This window comes from Trichechus manatus, unplaced genomic scaffold (genome assembly GCF_000243295.1).
Source record: "Trichechus manatus latirostris isolate Lorelei unplaced genomic scaffold, TriManLat1.0 scaffold00090, whole genome shotgun sequence".
Classification (NCBI taxonomy): Eukaryota; Metazoa; Chordata; class Mammalia; order Sirenia; family Trichechidae; genus Trichechus; species Trichechus manatus.
In genome coordinates this window covers 8675627-8692253 of record NW_004444026.1, presented here as the reverse complement: position 1 = coordinate 8692253, position 16627 = coordinate 8675627, and the positions used below count along the sequence as shown (strand labels likewise).

Genomic DNA, 16627 nt, shown 5'->3' with positions numbered 1-16627 from the left:
TAACAGCCATTCCAGTGGGTGTAAAGTGGTATGTCATTATGGTTTTGATCTGCATTTCTCTAATGACTAATATCACCATTCATTGTCAGTTTGTTGTACTGTGGTTGCTTGTGTGTTGCTGTGTTGTGTGATGCTAGATGTTATGCCACCAGTATTTCAAATACCAGCACAGTCACCCGTGGTGGACAGGTTTCAGCAGAGCTTCCAGACTAACACAGACTAGGAAGAAGGACTTGTTGTTCAACTTCTGAAAAAACTGGCCAATGAAAACCTTATGAATAGCATCAGAACATCATCTGATACAGTGCCAGAAGACAAGCCCTTCAGGTTGGAAGGCACTCAAAATATGACCGGGGAAGAGCTGCCTCCTCAAAGTAGAGTTGATATTAACGACATGGAGGGAGTAAAGCTTTTGAGACCTTCACTTGCTGATGTGGCACGACTCCTAATGAGAAGAAACAGCTGAAAACATCCACTAATAATGGGAATGTGGAATGCACAATGTATCTAGGAAAACCGGAAATCGTCAAAAATGAAATGGAACACATAAAGATTGATATTTTAAGCATTAAAGAGCTGAAATGGACTGTCGTTGTTAGGTGCTGTAGAGTCTGTTCCAACTCATAGCGACCCTATGTACAATAGAACGAAACACTGCCCAGCCCTGTGCCATCCTCACAATCGTTGTTATGCTTAAGCCCATTGTTGCAGCCACTGTGTCAATCTATCTCATTGAAGGTCTTCATCTTCTTCATTGACCCTCTACTCTACCCAAGCATGATGTCCTTCTCCAGAGACTGGTCCCTCCTGATAACACGTCCAAAGTATGTGATACAAAGTCTTGCCAACCTTGCTTCTAATGAGCATTCTGGTTGTACTTCCTCCACGACAGCTTTGTTCGTTCCTTTGGCAGTCACCAACACCAGAATTCAAAGGCGTCAATTCTTCTTCAGTCTTCCTTATTCATTGTCCAGCTTTCACATGCATGTGAGGCAACTGAAAACACCATAGCTTGGTCAGGCACACCTTAGTCCATAAAGTGACACCTTTGCTTATTAACACTTTAAAGAGGCCTTCTGCAGCAGACATGCTTAATGCAATGTGTCTTTTGATTTCCTGACTGCTGCTTTCATGGGCACTGATTGTGGATCCAAGTAAAATGAAATCCTTGACAACTTCAGTATTTTCTCAATTTATCATGATGCTGCTTATTTGTCCAGTTGTGAGGATTTCTGTTTTCTTTATGTTGAGATGTACTCCACAATGAAGGCTGTAGTCTTCGATCTTCATCAGTAAGTGCTTTAAGTCCTCTTCACTTTCAGCAAGCAAGGTTGTGTCATCTGCATATCGCAGGTTGTTAATGAGCCTTCCTCCAATCCTGATGCCCTATTCTTCTTCATATAGTCCAGCTTCTTGGATTATTTGCTCAGCATACAGATTGAATAAGCACGGTGAAAGGATATAACCCTGAAGCACACCTTTCCTAACTTTAAACCATGCAATATCCCTTTGTTCTGTTTGAACGACTGCCTCTAAGTACAGGTTTAAGGACTAAAGTGTGCCTGACTCAAGCCATGGTGTATTCAGTCACCTCATATTTATGCAAAACCTGGACAATAAGCAAGGAAGACTGAAGAAGAATTGATGCCTTTGAATTACGGTGTTGGTGAAGAATCCTGAATACACAACGGATTGCCAAAAAAATAAACAAATCTGTCTTAGCAGAAGCACAGCCAGAATGCTCATTAGAAGCAAGGATGGTGAGACTCTGTCTCATACTTTGGACATGTTATTAGGAGGGACCAGACTCTTGAGAAGCACATCATGCTTGGTAAAGCAGACAGTCAGCAAAAAAGAGGAAGACTCTCAACAAGATGGATTGACACAGTGGCTGCAACAATGAGCTCAAATGTAACAATGATTGTGAGCATGGCACAGGACCAGGGAGTGTTTCGTTCTGCTGTACATAGATCACTATGAGTCAGAAGTGACTTGACAGCACCTAACAACAATAACAACAACAGTACAGCTTAAAAAACTAGAAAAAGAGGAGGAAACTAAAATTAAAGCTAGCTGAAGGAAGGAAATAAAAAAGATTGGAGTTGGAGTGGAGATAAATGAAATACAGAATAAAAAACAATAAAGAAAATCAACATAACCAAAAGTCATTTCTTTGAAAGGATTAGCGAAATTGATAATCCTTTAGCTAAACTATTAAAAAAGAGAGAGAGAGAGAGCAGAGTCAAATTACTAAAATCAGAAATGCTACTGGAGACATCATGTGATGGACCGAATTGTGTCCCCCAAAATTATGTATACCTACTCCCACTTATCAACATGGTTAGGTTCCAAAACCAGGTCATCATACAAAAATCAGTGTTATGCAACAATGGGGGATTTTTTTGTGTTTTCAAACCATCCATTTGTCCAATTTTTTTTTTATTTAGATATATGATCATAGAAATAATCACAGCTAAGATTTACTGATGTGCTCATCACTGTGATGAACCCAGTTAGGATTATTCCTCTGTGGAGGAGGCGGCTTGGAGGAGACAAAGCTGCATAAAGCCAGGCTGTGTGACTGGAGGGACCATGGCTTAACCACTTCACCTTCCTCCTGTGCTGGGTCAGAGCTTCCCCAGTGGAGCCTCCTCCAAGGCTCCATTCCCACACCTGGAAGCCCTGCATTCAGGATCCTGGAGCCTGCTTTGCCCTTCCATCCTAGCAAGTCACCAAGCCTCAGGGATTCCTGTAAGGGTGCTGGAAGCCTGGCCACTCAATCCACCCCCGAGGTGAAGCCTTCAGGTCCAGTTCAGCTTACTTTGGGATGTCATGAAACTCACATGCATTTCTTCCAAATACCCTCTCAGGTGCCTCTTTCTTTCCTCCCTCCCCACCCCAAGCAATTTTGAGCTGCAGGGCCTCAGGCTGCACAGGAGATGGGAACCCAGAACAGGTGCCTGCTGGCTCAGTGCTGCCTGTGAGTCTCCTGGAGGACGTGGCCACAGAGGGGGGCAACTGGAGGAAGGCAACACCTGCAAGAGGCTAACCTGACACCCTCCTCAAGGAGGGGATGCTCTACAGCCCTTTCTACCATACCTGCTGCCTCATTAATGCACAAAATAGTGGGATATTAGATTTTTTACCATCGTTGTCGTAAATGCAAAATGTTGGATAAAGAGATAGTAAGTGAGGAGTAGGTGTATTGTGAATCCTAACTTCTATGCCTGTGGTTATAATCCCCTTTGGGAACGGGCTGTCTTTGTTACGTTAATGATACAGGATTAGTGTAGGGTATGTCTTGAGTCAATCTCTTTTGAGATATAAAAGAGATTAAAACAAGCAAGTGAAAGCAGCAGAGATGGGGAAGACACATGCCACGGCACATGAAGATCATCAAGGAGCAAAAGCTCAAAGAGACAAGCACCTTCCTCCCGAGCCAACAAAGTATCCCCCTAGAGCTGGCACCTGAATTCAGACTTCTAGCCTTCTAAACTGTGAGAAAATAAATTTGTTTGTTAAAGTCACCCACTTGTGATCTTTCCATTAGAATAGCGCAGACAACTAAGACAGAAATTGGTACTGGAAGAGTGGGGTGCTGCTCTAACAGATACCTAAAATTTGGAAGTGGTTTTGGAATTGGGTAATGGGTAGAGGCTGGACGAGTTTTAAGGTGCCTAATAGTAAAAGCCTAGATTGCCTTGAAGAGACTGTTGGTAGAATTGTGGATGGCAAAGGCAATTCAGGCAAGGGCTCAGAAGGAAGTGAGGAGAGCTATAGTGAAAGTCCCTATTGTCTTGGAGAGTACATATGGCACCAGCAACAGAATATTGCTAGAAATGTGGATGTTAAACGTGCTTCTGGTGAGGCTTTAAAAGAAATGATGAACATGTGATTGGGCAATGGAGACAGGTGATACTTTTTATGTCACGGCAAAGGCCTTGTCCAAATTATGTTCAAATGTTTGGTGGAAGGTAGAACTTGTGACGAACTTGGATATTTGGCTGATGAGACTTCTAAGTAAGATCTCAAACAGGCCGTGTGGTTTCCCCTTGCCGCCTACAGTAAAATGCAAGAGGAACGAGATGGAGTTAAAAATGAACTGTGCAAAATAGAAACAGAACTTAAAGATCTGGAAAATTCTGTTGTACAAACTAAGGACACGTGTCCTAGAATGTTCACCAAAGACGTGACTACACGTTTTGTTAAAGAGGTTAAGCCTGTGACTGATGGATCTAACCAACTACCACAGCCAAAAACCCATGAGCTTAGACCAAAGGAGACAGAGAAAGAATGAAAGGAAAAGAATGCTGTCTGCCTCTTAGAATTCTACAGGCAGGAAACAGGCCTAAGGAGCTACATCTGTTGTCCTCCAAGAAAAGAAAAGGACTATACCTGGAGCAGCTCGGAGATCACAGAACTGTTGGAAGAAGCACAGGAAGCAACGCCTTCCCGGTTTCAAAGGGCACGTCCATGGTCTCCTGTATCTGAAAGAGTGGGGGCTACAGCTTCCTAGGTTTCAAAAAGTGGGATCTTTACCAACTACGTTCTGGAGTGTGGGGCTGCTGTTAAGTGTGCCAGGGGGATGGGGCTGCTGCCCAAAGCTGAGGGGGTGGGGCTTCTGTGCCCAAGAAGCAGAAGAACAGGGCCTGCTGGGGCCGAGGAGGCGGGGTCACCACTCAGATGGACTAAGAGTATGGGGCCAACTAAAGCCAAGGGAGCAAGAGTTGCTGTCCCAGAGGGCCTGGAAGACAGTGCTGAAGCCCAGGGCCTGTGGGCCTCCACCCAGAATCCAGAGGTCATGGCCAATGCCCATATGGTCTCGGAGAAGAGAGGATTATTTTCAAACCTTGAGAGCTAATGTAAATTGTTCTGCTGGGTATTGAACTCGCTTGATGCCCATTATCCCTTCTTTCCCTCCAATTTCTCCCGTTTGTAACAGAAATGTCTACTTTGTGCCTGTTCCACCATTGTATTTTAGAAACAAATAACATGCATTCTAGATTTCACAGTTCACAGATGAAGTGGAATTTTGCCCCAGGATGGAATATGCCTAAAGTCTCACCCATATTTGATTTAGATGATTTAGAAAATGAGATTTTGGACTTGGAGTTGATTAAGACCTTTGGGACCGGGCTGCCTTTGTTAGGTTAATGCGATACCATTAGTGTAGGGTGTGTTTTGAGTCACTCTCTTTTGAGATACAAAGCAGAGATGGAGAAAACACATGCCAAGCCAGGAGAAGACTGCCCAGGAGCAGCAGCGCAAAGAAACAAGGACCTTCCTCCAGAGCTGACAGAGAGAGAAAGCCTTCCCCTACAGCTGGCACCCTGAATTCACACTTCTAGCCTCCTAAACTGTGAGAAAATAAATTTCTGTTTGTTAAAGCCATCCACTTATGATATTTCTGTTACAGCAGCAAGAGATAACTAAGATACCATCTCAAGCTGTTGCGTCTGCCAAGAATTCCCTTCTCCCATACATTCACAAAGCTAACTCCCTCACTTCTTTCAAGTGTTTGCACAAATGAGCCTGACCACTCTCCTTAAAATTCCAACTCTCTAATTCTCCACCCCTAGTACTGGTCCCCCATACTCTGTTTCCTACTTGATTCCTTCCATAGCTCTTATCACTGTGAATGCACTACACAATTTACTTATTATATTATTTATTGTTTATTTTATCTGACTACATTTAAGCTCCATGGGGGGAGGGAGATTCCTTTGTTTTGTTAACTGATATATCCCAAGACTCCAGTACATAACTGGAGCTCAGTAAGTGTATCTTGAACAAATGAATGCATTCATCAGATAAGCAAAGATTTATCAGCTTGATAACACCCAGCAGTTGGACACAGTCGGTGAGAAAATAAACTGAATAAATCTTCTACAAGGTAATTTGTCAACATATATTGAAATACCAGTTAGATTAGATATATAGTAAAAGCCTTAAAAACGTTCATCCCTTTTATTAAGTAATTTCACTTCTAAGCATACATCCTAAAAAATAATCAGAGATGCACACGATTTATGTACAAGATAGGATTTCATGCAGCCATTACAAAATTATATACATCTATATTTACCGTATTCATATATGTTACGTATTATTAAACAAAAACTCTTGTGTGCATATTAAACTAAGTCTTCTTAACCAGAGACTTAAATAAAATTCCTCCTCAGTGAACATACAGAAGATCTCCATTCAGATGCCCATTTGGTATTCTTGCTCTATTCTACAATTAAAAACCCAAATCTAACAATTTCCAATTTATATTTCTTACCAGCTATTACAGAACTTTTCAGAAAACTGTCAGCATGTTAAAGGTAGATCCCACCATTCACTCACATGACATCCAGCACAGAATCATTCCGGACGACCTTATGGGAAACATCAGCTAGCAGGAAAAGACCTCCATCTGTCCTCCGGATGCTAGCTGCATAGCCTGGCCAGATCTGCAATCTTAAGAGATAGGTGGTCTTTACCCTAGGGTTCTAGAAGAAACATGGTTATTTCCATCCCTGACTTGAAACAATACTTTGTGCAGATATGGCTCTTCCCTAGTAATGAGAAAGCACCAGGAACAAATTAAATTAAATCAACATCATTACAAACTTACTAAAAAAACTAAGAGACTTAACTGACAAATAATATTCACTATTACATAATATTACTGAGATTTTTGTCCTAAACACAATGGTTACAATGAAAAATTTCTTCCCAAAACATTCAAAAGTGAGGAAGGGAAAAAAACCCCACCAACCTGTGTTGTTGTAGTACCATAGCACTTGAAGGGTCATAGAAGTTTCTCCCCACAAGCTTCATATCTAAAAGTTTCATTACCCTGAAATAAAAATTAAGAGTAGATTTTCTAACAGAAGAATAAAAAAATTAATCTCCACTTCTCTATTTTGGAGCCCTGGTGGCACAGTGGTTAAGTACTATGGCTGCTAACCAAAAGGCTGGCAGTTAGAATCCACCAGCCACTCCTTGGAAACCCTATGGGGCAGTTCTACTCTACGCTATAGGGTCGTATGAGTTGGAATCGACTTGATGGCGGTAGGTCCGGCAGCTGACTATTTTATTCTGGAAGTCTAAAGGGTCAGAAATGTTGCTCTCCAAACCATAGAGGTTTTATGCTGAGAAAAATCTTGCTAAAATAAAAATGAAAAGGACCAAAGCATCTTGGGGTGTATGCACTGACTGCAGCCCTTTCTTATTAGCCAACCAAAAATCTGTAATTTATTTCTCAGGCTCAATTGACATTATTTTTCACCATTCAGTCTGGCAAAGAGAATTACGTGTGTTCCTAGTAGAAAATTAGGTTCTGTTTTAAAGTTCCTGAATGACTCCAAAGGAATCCCATTCCTGTAGCCAGTTATCTCCAATCCTACTTTAATGTATCCAAATCTGGCCTATTACTTGTGACATAATATTTGAGACAGTTAGTTGCAATACCATCTATTTATTAAATGCTTCCACACCCATCTATACACTGTAGTGTCATGATGTCCAAGCTTCCTGAAGAGCATTATCACAAATGTAAGAGGTTAAACGGAAAGGATCTTAGGAAAATAAAATCAGCTTTTCGCTCACCTACGGAAAACAACATTGTAGAAGGGGATGCACAAGTCAGAACAGGGCTCCAGGATCTTTGTCAACTGAATCTTAATGCAGATCTCAGCACCATCAGTCTTCCTTTGACTTTTTAACTCAAGAGTCTAACAAATAAATACATACAAATGAAAAGAAACGACAAAATTACCAAGTCTTAATCTAATCCAACTGTGTTCTAAAGGACCTTAAACTATTGTAAACAATTTTTCTGCTTTTTCCCTCACTTTGCTGCCCACGTTGGACAAAATCACAGCAGCAACTAGGATTTAGGAAATTATTTGGTCATAGAAACCCAATAAAGAACTAGCAATAGAATCCCTCTGAATTTGGAATTTTAAAATATTCTTTATTACTGAGGTCAAAGATTCCCAACCACTCCTCTCAGGTGAGAAGGTACTTCTTGAGAACTCAAAAGAAGAAGTTTCCCAGTTATGATATGCAGAAATCTGTCTTCCCTCTAAGAATAGGAAAGTACAAATCAAATGTTCAGGGATTCTATGATTTCCCATTACTCAGAGCACCAGAGCATTCTTAGGTTTTATCCAAAAGTATATTTCCTATTTGGTCTCACCTGTTGAAGTTTAACAGGCAGATACAGAATGGATCCATCGAAAGCAGTAACATTTCCGGTGACAGCTTGATGGTCCTTCAACATGCCAAACCTCATGCTTTTGCACTCCACGTTGGGGCTAGAAAATAACAGAGAGGATTTTACTTCAGTTTAAATGAAACAGCAATCTTTACTACAGCTGTGCGTTACATATTACAGAAGTACCAATTTGTAACTGCTGCCCCATCTAGTGGTCACATTAAAAAATTCAAATAAATCTGAATACAAAGAGAAATCTGAACCAAGTATACCTTGCTCACTGTAGAAATATCAGAAAATATAACTGAAAAGAAAATAAAGACAACCCATAATTCCATCACCTGAAGATAACTGCCTTAACATGTCAATGTATATTCATCCAAACCTTAATGAGGACTCAGCAAACTTTTTCTGTGAAGATCCAGATGGTAAATATTGTAGGTTTTGCAGACAATACGATCTCAGTCACAACTCAACCTTGCCCGTCGTAGCATGAAAGCAGTCACAGACAACACATAAACAAATGAGCATACTCATATCCCAATAAAACAGGCAGTGGGCCAGATCTGGCCTGTAAGTCGGCCATACTTTGCCAACCCCCACTTTAAAATCTGCATAAACACATTTTAAAAATATTTTCAAAAAACAGGATTCTAATTTAACCTTTTTTCACTCATGGCAATTTCAATTTTCTATTGATTCACTGTCACAAAGCTTACAGCTTGGAAAAACTCAAGTAACTACTTTATACAATAACTGTCCTATTATACCACAACAACGCACAACCTTGCTCTACAATTGTGAAGTTTAACCACATACAAGGCTAGAAAGAGTCAGGTATGTTGAAGCATAAGATTTAAAAAAAAAAAAAAAAGTGCTAATCCAACATAATTGTCCCCAAAAATAAGCATTCACATGCCAACATCACATTTCAAAACACTTCAAAAAAAATTCATATATATAGAGTATGCTTAACCACAGTATTTAAATTTGCCTTCATGTACTATGAGAAAGCTACAGGATGACCAGTCCATTGTGATACGTCTTCTCAGTATTCTCTCAATGACCCGGCATCATCTTCACATTGGGGCTTCAAAGGGACACATCTACAATCTGGAAATCTGTAAATCCACGCCTTCTCCACCTCCCGTTCATGCAGAGATCTGTGAGTTCTCTTGTACACCTTTCTATTTCATTAACATTTGTCAAGCAGTTTTCAGAAAAATGGTTCTTCCCCCTCTTCAATGCTCATCTCATGTTCCCACTACCTCCCCCTCTCAGGGTTCAGTTTACCCTCTTCTCTGGAACATTCCCTTTACCTGTCATATGTGCTCAATTTTCTTACCTTGCTGAAATCTCCAATGCAATCCTGCTACCCCCTTTAATTATCACTCCATTTCTCACTCTTCTTACAGACTCTTCTCATGAGTGGCCAATTCCCTACCTGTTTCTCATGACCTATGCTGTCCTTTGTTCTTTTAATATAGCTTATTTTCCATAAATCTAGCATAGCTACTAGAAAATCACCAAGGATGCCCTGGAAAGCAAATCCAGTAACATTTTTCCTGTGGCCAAAGTCAACCAACTACTATTCCTTATTCAAATGGATCCTTCCTTTAATTTTTATAGCCTGTGTTCAAGGGTATTCCCCTTAACGGTTCCCTTCCGCACTCCTTCACTCCACTTCTTCCTCTTGTACCACCAATTAATAACTGTCCTTCAAAATAGCTTCCATCCTCTCATTTTCTCCACAGATATTTTAAAATATTCATTTTTATAATTTCAGCTAATAGCCTCTAGCTAGAGACTCTCCTAAGGATCTTAAAAGAAAACACAAATAATATAAATTCTTAATTTAAAAAAAAATAGGATAAATCCTAAACTTATTGATATAAAATTATTTTCCCTGATTTTCTCACCCTTGAATTTAACCCTAGACTCTCTCTGTGGAGACGTCAAATGTTGGTATGAAGACTCATGCAGGAGAGGATCTAGGTTTTGTGGGGTGTGGATCTTACACAATTTGCGGGACCATCCTTAAGCAAAGTAATACAAAGTTACCAACAGAAAATTAGCTAAAGTGGTATATGTACCTAAAGGGTCCTGAACTTAAGCTTCACTGTTGTTACTTGCCACTGAGTAGCTCCCAACTCATGGCGACCCCATGCACAACTGAATGAAATGCTGCCTGGTCCTGCATCATCCTCATGTTCGGTTGCAGAATGGACCACTGTGCTTTGCAGGGTTTTCACTGGCTGATATTCAGAAGTAGATCACCAGGTCTTTCTTCCTAGTCTGTCTTAGTCTATAAACTCCAATGACACCTGTTCAGCATCATAGCAACACACAAGTTTCCACTGACAAATGGGGGGTGGCTGCACATGAGGCACATGGGCCGGGAACTGAATCTGGGTCTCCCACATGGAAGGGGAGAATTCTACCACTGAACCACCATCACTGCCGCCCGAAGCCTCATTAACTTCACAGTAAATGTACTTCTGGCCTCATGCATAAACTTCTGAATTGGTAATATAACTAAATATTTTTTTAAAGTTAACTTTAAACTTATTTCAAGGGTATGAGTACATGCATTGCTGGGGGGAGGGAATAATCAGGAATTATTCAGAACAATACTCAGTTATTCCACGAAAATTATTTTATTACTGTTCTCTAAGAAGCCAGCAATATAGAGAAAAAGCTATGAATACCTGAAATTCACATGATATTGATAAACTGCTTCATTATGACACTGTATTTTGATGAGGTTCAGACCCAAAGACTGAGGTCTTCCTTTTGACCCTTGCTTCACAAAAAGCTCTCTGGAAAACAAAAATTAAAAACAAAAGTATCCACATATACTAACAGAAAAAAAGCAAAACAAAAACACAAAAAGCACACAAATGCAAAATAAATAAATAAGAAAGACTGGGGAAAATAACAACATTTCACACTTTGCTTACAGCTACACAAACCAAGAATTAAAACAAACAAAAGTAAGCTTTGAAGGCTAGAAGAGAAATTCTTAGAGAAGCAAGGTTACCTTATTTGTCCTAGTACTATTACTGGAATAAGCTAGGTCAGCTAACTAAGAACATAAGAAATAGCTCTATAAAGAAAGATGAGCTGCAAAATATTTTTCCTAAATGATTTCCTTATCTTTAACACGACAAAGAATTGTCTATGTCTGAATTGGAAAGGAAATGAAAAATAATGATCCTACTCTCTGGTATATACTATATATACTGTCGAACCCATTTCACCTCATCAGGAATTGTCTCTCCTGTTTGTCAATCTTCCCACTGAGGGGAAAAAACCCTGCAGTATCTAGCACCTAAGGAAGATTTAAGACACAACAGAAACATTGTTTACAACATATACACACTAGCCAAAACACAGAGGCTACCGACAACAGCAGTGATTAACCCGAGATGGCAGTGTTCCTGACTTACTTTTCCTTGTGTTCGACAGTCACAGCTGGAGGGCGATCTGGAGAGTGTAGTGAGGGCTGGGGCAGAGGTGGTGATGATGACAACTGTGGTGGGTCCCGGGAAGCCAGGCTGAGTGCGCTAGGAGGTCTGTATATTCCTCGGCCTATCCCCCCAGCTGCTCTTCCCAATGGTAATAAAGAAACATCCAAATTTCCTCTTCCAAGCATTCTGAAATATTGCAAATAGAGGCAAAGAACAGTACCTTCTTAATCATTCAACTACCTATGGCCCATCTAAATTATTCCCTCCAGTGTACATTCTCTTCCTGGAAGAGTCAACAGCAGGAACCCAAGCACAGCCTTGAGATTCCCTCGAAATTCAATATGCCACCATGACTCTTTTTTTTTTTAATTGTACTTTAAGTGGAAGTTTACAATTCAAGATAGTCTCTCATACAAAAATTTATACATAGTTATGTGACCCCAACTGCTCACCCTATACTGTGACAGCACACTCCTCCCTTCCACCCCTGACCTGCATCCATTCAACCAGCTCACCATAACTCATTTGCCAACTGTTACTAATACTGACCCTCAGAACCATTGTCCATAGCAGAATTGAGGTAAAAGTTTGACTTACCCAGATTCAAGAACCTCTAAAATCAACTCAACTTCTTAAAAAAGCAAATGAAGTTGTGAACTGCTCAGTGGAAAACTGCTTTTTACTCTTCTCAAATGACTGAATCTGCAGCTACTGACTACTCTTGGAAAACGTCCATTCCTTAATATAAAAACATGCAACCCTTTTTAGAGTTTCTCCTTAGACTTTTATAGAGATATTCCATCTGAATATAATGGCTACCTGAGAAGGTAACTTTACCCACCTATTCCAACCAATGGTGGCCTCTGCCAACTTGCTATCTCCAGCTGCCAACACTGATGGATCTGGAAAAGCGGGATGAGGTTCTTCTTTGTCCTTGCGCACCATATTAGTAGATAAGCCTCGACCAAAAATGCCTCTACCTGAATGGAAGAGCCAAACCCCAACTATAATTGTAAATTGAACATGTTTCAAAGTAATTTTTCTGAAGATAAACTTTATGAATTTAAGAATAAAGCAATCATACATACCACCACATTTCTCAAGTTAGTTTTCCACTTACCTAGAGGAGGCATTTCTCTTATTAGAGGGGTATGGGACACTGTTTCCAGGCCCAGTCCCTGGAACATGGAGACTAAACCCACAGATTCCTGTGGAAAGCCAAAGAATAAAGTTATTCTGAGACATAATTTAAAACCCCAGAAACACTGGTGGCTTTCTTAAAGTCCTGGTAAATTAATAAAAATCACCTTCAAACTCTATAAATATTACAAGAGTAAGGGTTAAAAATAGCTTATAAAATACTTATAGCCATGTCATTATGTTTCTAAACAGAAGTACCAAACCAAACCTACTGCCATCAAGTCGATTCTGACTCATAGTGACCCTACAGGACAGAGCAGAACTGCCCCACAGGGTTTCCAATCCTGTAATCTTTATGGAAGCAGACTGCCATATCTTTCTCCCATGGAGGAGCTAGTGGGTTTGAACTGCTGACCTTTCAGTTAGCAGCCAAGCTCTTAACCACTGCACCACCAAGGCTCCTAAGCATAAGTAGCTATGGTTAAAAGTTCGTGATTTGATGTACATTATAAAAGAATGTAACAGAACAGAATTAACTTTTCTATTTTTCTAGTTTATTTCCTGTCCCCCTAAGTAAGTGGAAGCAAGTGTACCGGTTAATAAATTTTCAAAAAACCTGATCATTTAGTAGTACCAGAGATTTTCGGATTTTTTACAACAACCTCCAACAAGACCTGCTACTGTTTTCTGGTAGCAGTCTTGAAAGCTTACTGCTATTAAATCAATCAGAGCTGTCACATGAATAAGAGCCACAAATACTAAGCAATTCATCTGAGTAAAAATACAAAATTACTATCATAAATTTTTCTTCTTACAAAACATTACATTTAACATTGTCAACTCTACTTAAAATGTTCATAACTTTATTATTAGATACTCTCTGTATTTGCCAAATCTTTATTATTTAAGGTTTATTCATTATAGTTAAATATTGTTCTTAAAATTACTACATAATTAGGAGATTAGGATTGCAGACACAATCAAGTGTACACACAGCAGCAGCAACAGCTGAAGATGCTCTTTTTCTTTAAAATTGGGCCTTCCCAAAGGGACCAGTCTAACAATTGCTACCTCATAGGCAGGAATTACTTCTAAGCAAATCTAAAATCTAAACACTCAGAAGAGAGCAGAAGACTGTATCTTTAAACCTGTCCAGCATGTATGTATGTATTAAAGCTAGAAAAGGATTCAGTCCATCTAATGTTCATTTATAAGGCACTTTTTCTAGACCCTCAACCCTCGGATTTGAAATACTACATGCCCAGAAGATGCAGCTACTTGTTAAAGGGGGTGGGGTGGGGGGACCCTCAACCCTTGTTTTTGTATGGACTTCACAGTTTTCTAAGCACATTCAAATTCACCATTTCATTTGATCAAGCAGGTAAGCCATATGCTACTACTATGCATCCAGATGTGTTTTTACCTTTTGTGTTGGCCCATTCTGTGGGCTTGGTTCCTCTGGTTTTCCAAATACATTGCCTCTGCCTGCAGGTCCTGCCCTGCCCAGAGCTGAATCTAAGTGTTTAGGAACTTGTGGCCATGAGCCTGGCATCCGTACACACTGAGATGGGTGGATAGGAGAAGGGCCCCAGAACGGTGGTCGAACAGGATCCATTGAAAGGCTCAAGAGGACAGCGGTGTCGATCCTGTTCGGTTAATTACCTGCCAGGATTTTATAAAAGATTAAACATTCCCAATTGTTTTTCTTTTACTTTAAGGCAGACTCACAAAGCACTTAAAAAAAAAAAAAAAAAAAAAGTTACTTTGGCAGAGGCCTATCTCGGTGTGGGGGTGCCCCCACAGGTAGGGCGCATGCCCTGGGCGCTGCTTGAGATGGGCGTCAACAAGCAGTTTCTATTGGCCAGCACAGTTTCCATACCAGTTGTGAGATCATTCGACAATTTAACACTAATTGTCCTAGGCGCTATTTTCCATAGATAGGCCCGTTTTGGGTCAGACCATTGATTTGACCCACTATTTCCATTCAAATAACACCCACGGCCACTAAAACCCCTCCTGAGTCCCGCCCTAAATGGACTACAGCCTTCCCACCTTTTAGAGGTCCTGAGTTCCTCCCACACACCCCACCTCAAATAACCGACTTCCTGCCAGCCCTGCCCCGTCCAACCAGCCTCCTATAACACATTCACTTCTGTTTGAGCCTAGAGTATCCTAAACACCCGTCTTTAGCAATCCCTTAGAGGTCCAAACCCTTCTTAAATTTAGTTCTTATATTTTCCACCCTAACAGGTTCTCTTATAGAGAACCGAGTCCTGTAAGGTAAGTACTTATTGCAGAAGGAGGCCCTTTTTTTGTATGCGAATGATCCTTTGGTTTACAAACAAGTTTACAGCTAATATAACCATAAAATAAAATTATGCTGTCAATAAATATTTAGTTATCATCCACTAGGTGAGTTTTTTGTTTTTTGCCTCTCTCTTCTATACCAGAGAGCCCTGGTGGTGCAGTGGTTAACAGTTACAGCTGCTAACCAAAAGGTTGGCATTTTGAATCCACCAGGCACTCTTCGGAAATCCGATGGCGCAGTTCTCCTCTGTCCTATACAGTCGCTATGACTTGGAATCGACTCGATGGCAACGGGTTTTATACCAGAGTTCTAATTTTTTTTCCAGTCCACTATTACACTAAACTATTCCACCCCCTTGATCTCTTCAGTTGCTTAAGTCTATTCAATTTCCTTCTATAAAACCTTCTTTCAAACTGCACCAAAACTACATTCTCCAGGCACAGACCCTTTCCACTTTGAGTCACCATGTTTGCTGTGTCTCCCAGGTTACACTTCACACCCTTCTCTCCCCAGGTAACCAGGGATGAAGCTCTCCCCAATCCACCCCCATGCAAGGCCCACCAGGCTTCTTCAATATCAATTCATCACCCATAGATTTCAGAACTCCCTCTTTATGGGGCTCCCCTAACTGAAAAGTTAAATAAATCTCTTCTTATCATTTAAAAACCTGTCTAAGAATTAGCTACAGAAAAGTCAGTTCATGCATATATATAAAAAAGATTTACATATACTTCACAAGCCAATAATATAGGTAGAGGTAGTTTAGGAAAACTAGCAAAATTTTTTGAACTAAACTACCCTCTTTTAGGCTATAATGGCAAGATATGCCTCCCTTTCTCAAAGGCTGCAACCGTTTTCCCCCTTAATTGCTGAAGTTCCTTTTCAGTTATTCTGGACTCTGCTCACACCTCCCCAACTTCATCGATGAATCCATACTACCAGTTTCCTAACTGGTACACCAAGAGGTGCTGCATGGACTAACGATTCCAGGAGTTTTGAATGCTCCTTTTTCTCCACCCTTTCCTCACCCCATCACCACTTTTATAGCCCAAGGCCCCTCCTCCAGAAGACCCACCCTTAACGTGGACTTTCCCAGCTGATTATGAGCAGACACTTGGCTGACTATAAGGTCCTACAAGAAAGGTTCCCAAAAAGGCCGGGCCTTCCTTCTCCACCTCTCGGGATGAGACCAGGCTGGGACAATAGAACTGAGGCATAACCTGAAGGGAGGCCCTGAGGGCAAATCCCACCTCTCCTTCACTGGAGAGAAAAGTACCTCTCTCAAAACCCACAGCTCTGCTGGGGGCCCTGCACACTATTTCCATCCAAATAACACGACCACTCAAACATCTCCTGAGTCCCTCCCTCAAAGGGCTACAGCTTTCCCACCTTTCCAAGGTCCTGCGTCCCCGCACACAGCCGGCCTCAAATAACGACTTCCCGCCCCGCCCCCGCCAAAGGCCCACGGGACCTCGCGCCGCGGGAGGGACTTGTCACCACGTG

General features: G+C 40.9%; 1 protein-coding gene across 2 annotated transcripts in view; it reads right to left on the bottom strand.

Moving 5' to 3' along the window:
• PIWIL2 (piwi like RNA-mediated gene silencing 2) overlaps positions 1 to 14431 on the bottom strand; it is a 105392-nt gene extending 90961 nt beyond the window's left edge. For both annotated transcript variants that reach the window (XM_004382120.1, XM_023736632.1), the window contains exons 1-9: positions 14240 to 14431; positions 12797 to 12884; positions 12518 to 12656; positions 11656 to 11862; positions 10915 to 11025; positions 8189 to 8306; positions 7597 to 7721; positions 6764 to 6844; positions 6349 to 6462 (exon numbers count right to left, since the gene is read on the bottom strand). In XM_004382120.1, coding sequence (XP_004382177.1) covers positions 6349 to 6462; positions 6764 to 6844; positions 7597 to 7721; positions 8189 to 8306; positions 10915 to 11025; positions 11656 to 11862; positions 12518 to 12656; positions 12797 to 12884; positions 14240 to 14431 — 1175 coding nt within the window. The remainder of the gene's footprint in view (positions 1 to 6348; positions 6463 to 6763; positions 6845 to 7596; positions 7722 to 8188; positions 8307 to 10914; positions 11026 to 11655; positions 11863 to 12517; positions 12657 to 12796; positions 12885 to 14239) is intronic.
• Positions 14432 to 16627: the final 2196 nt, after the last annotated feature.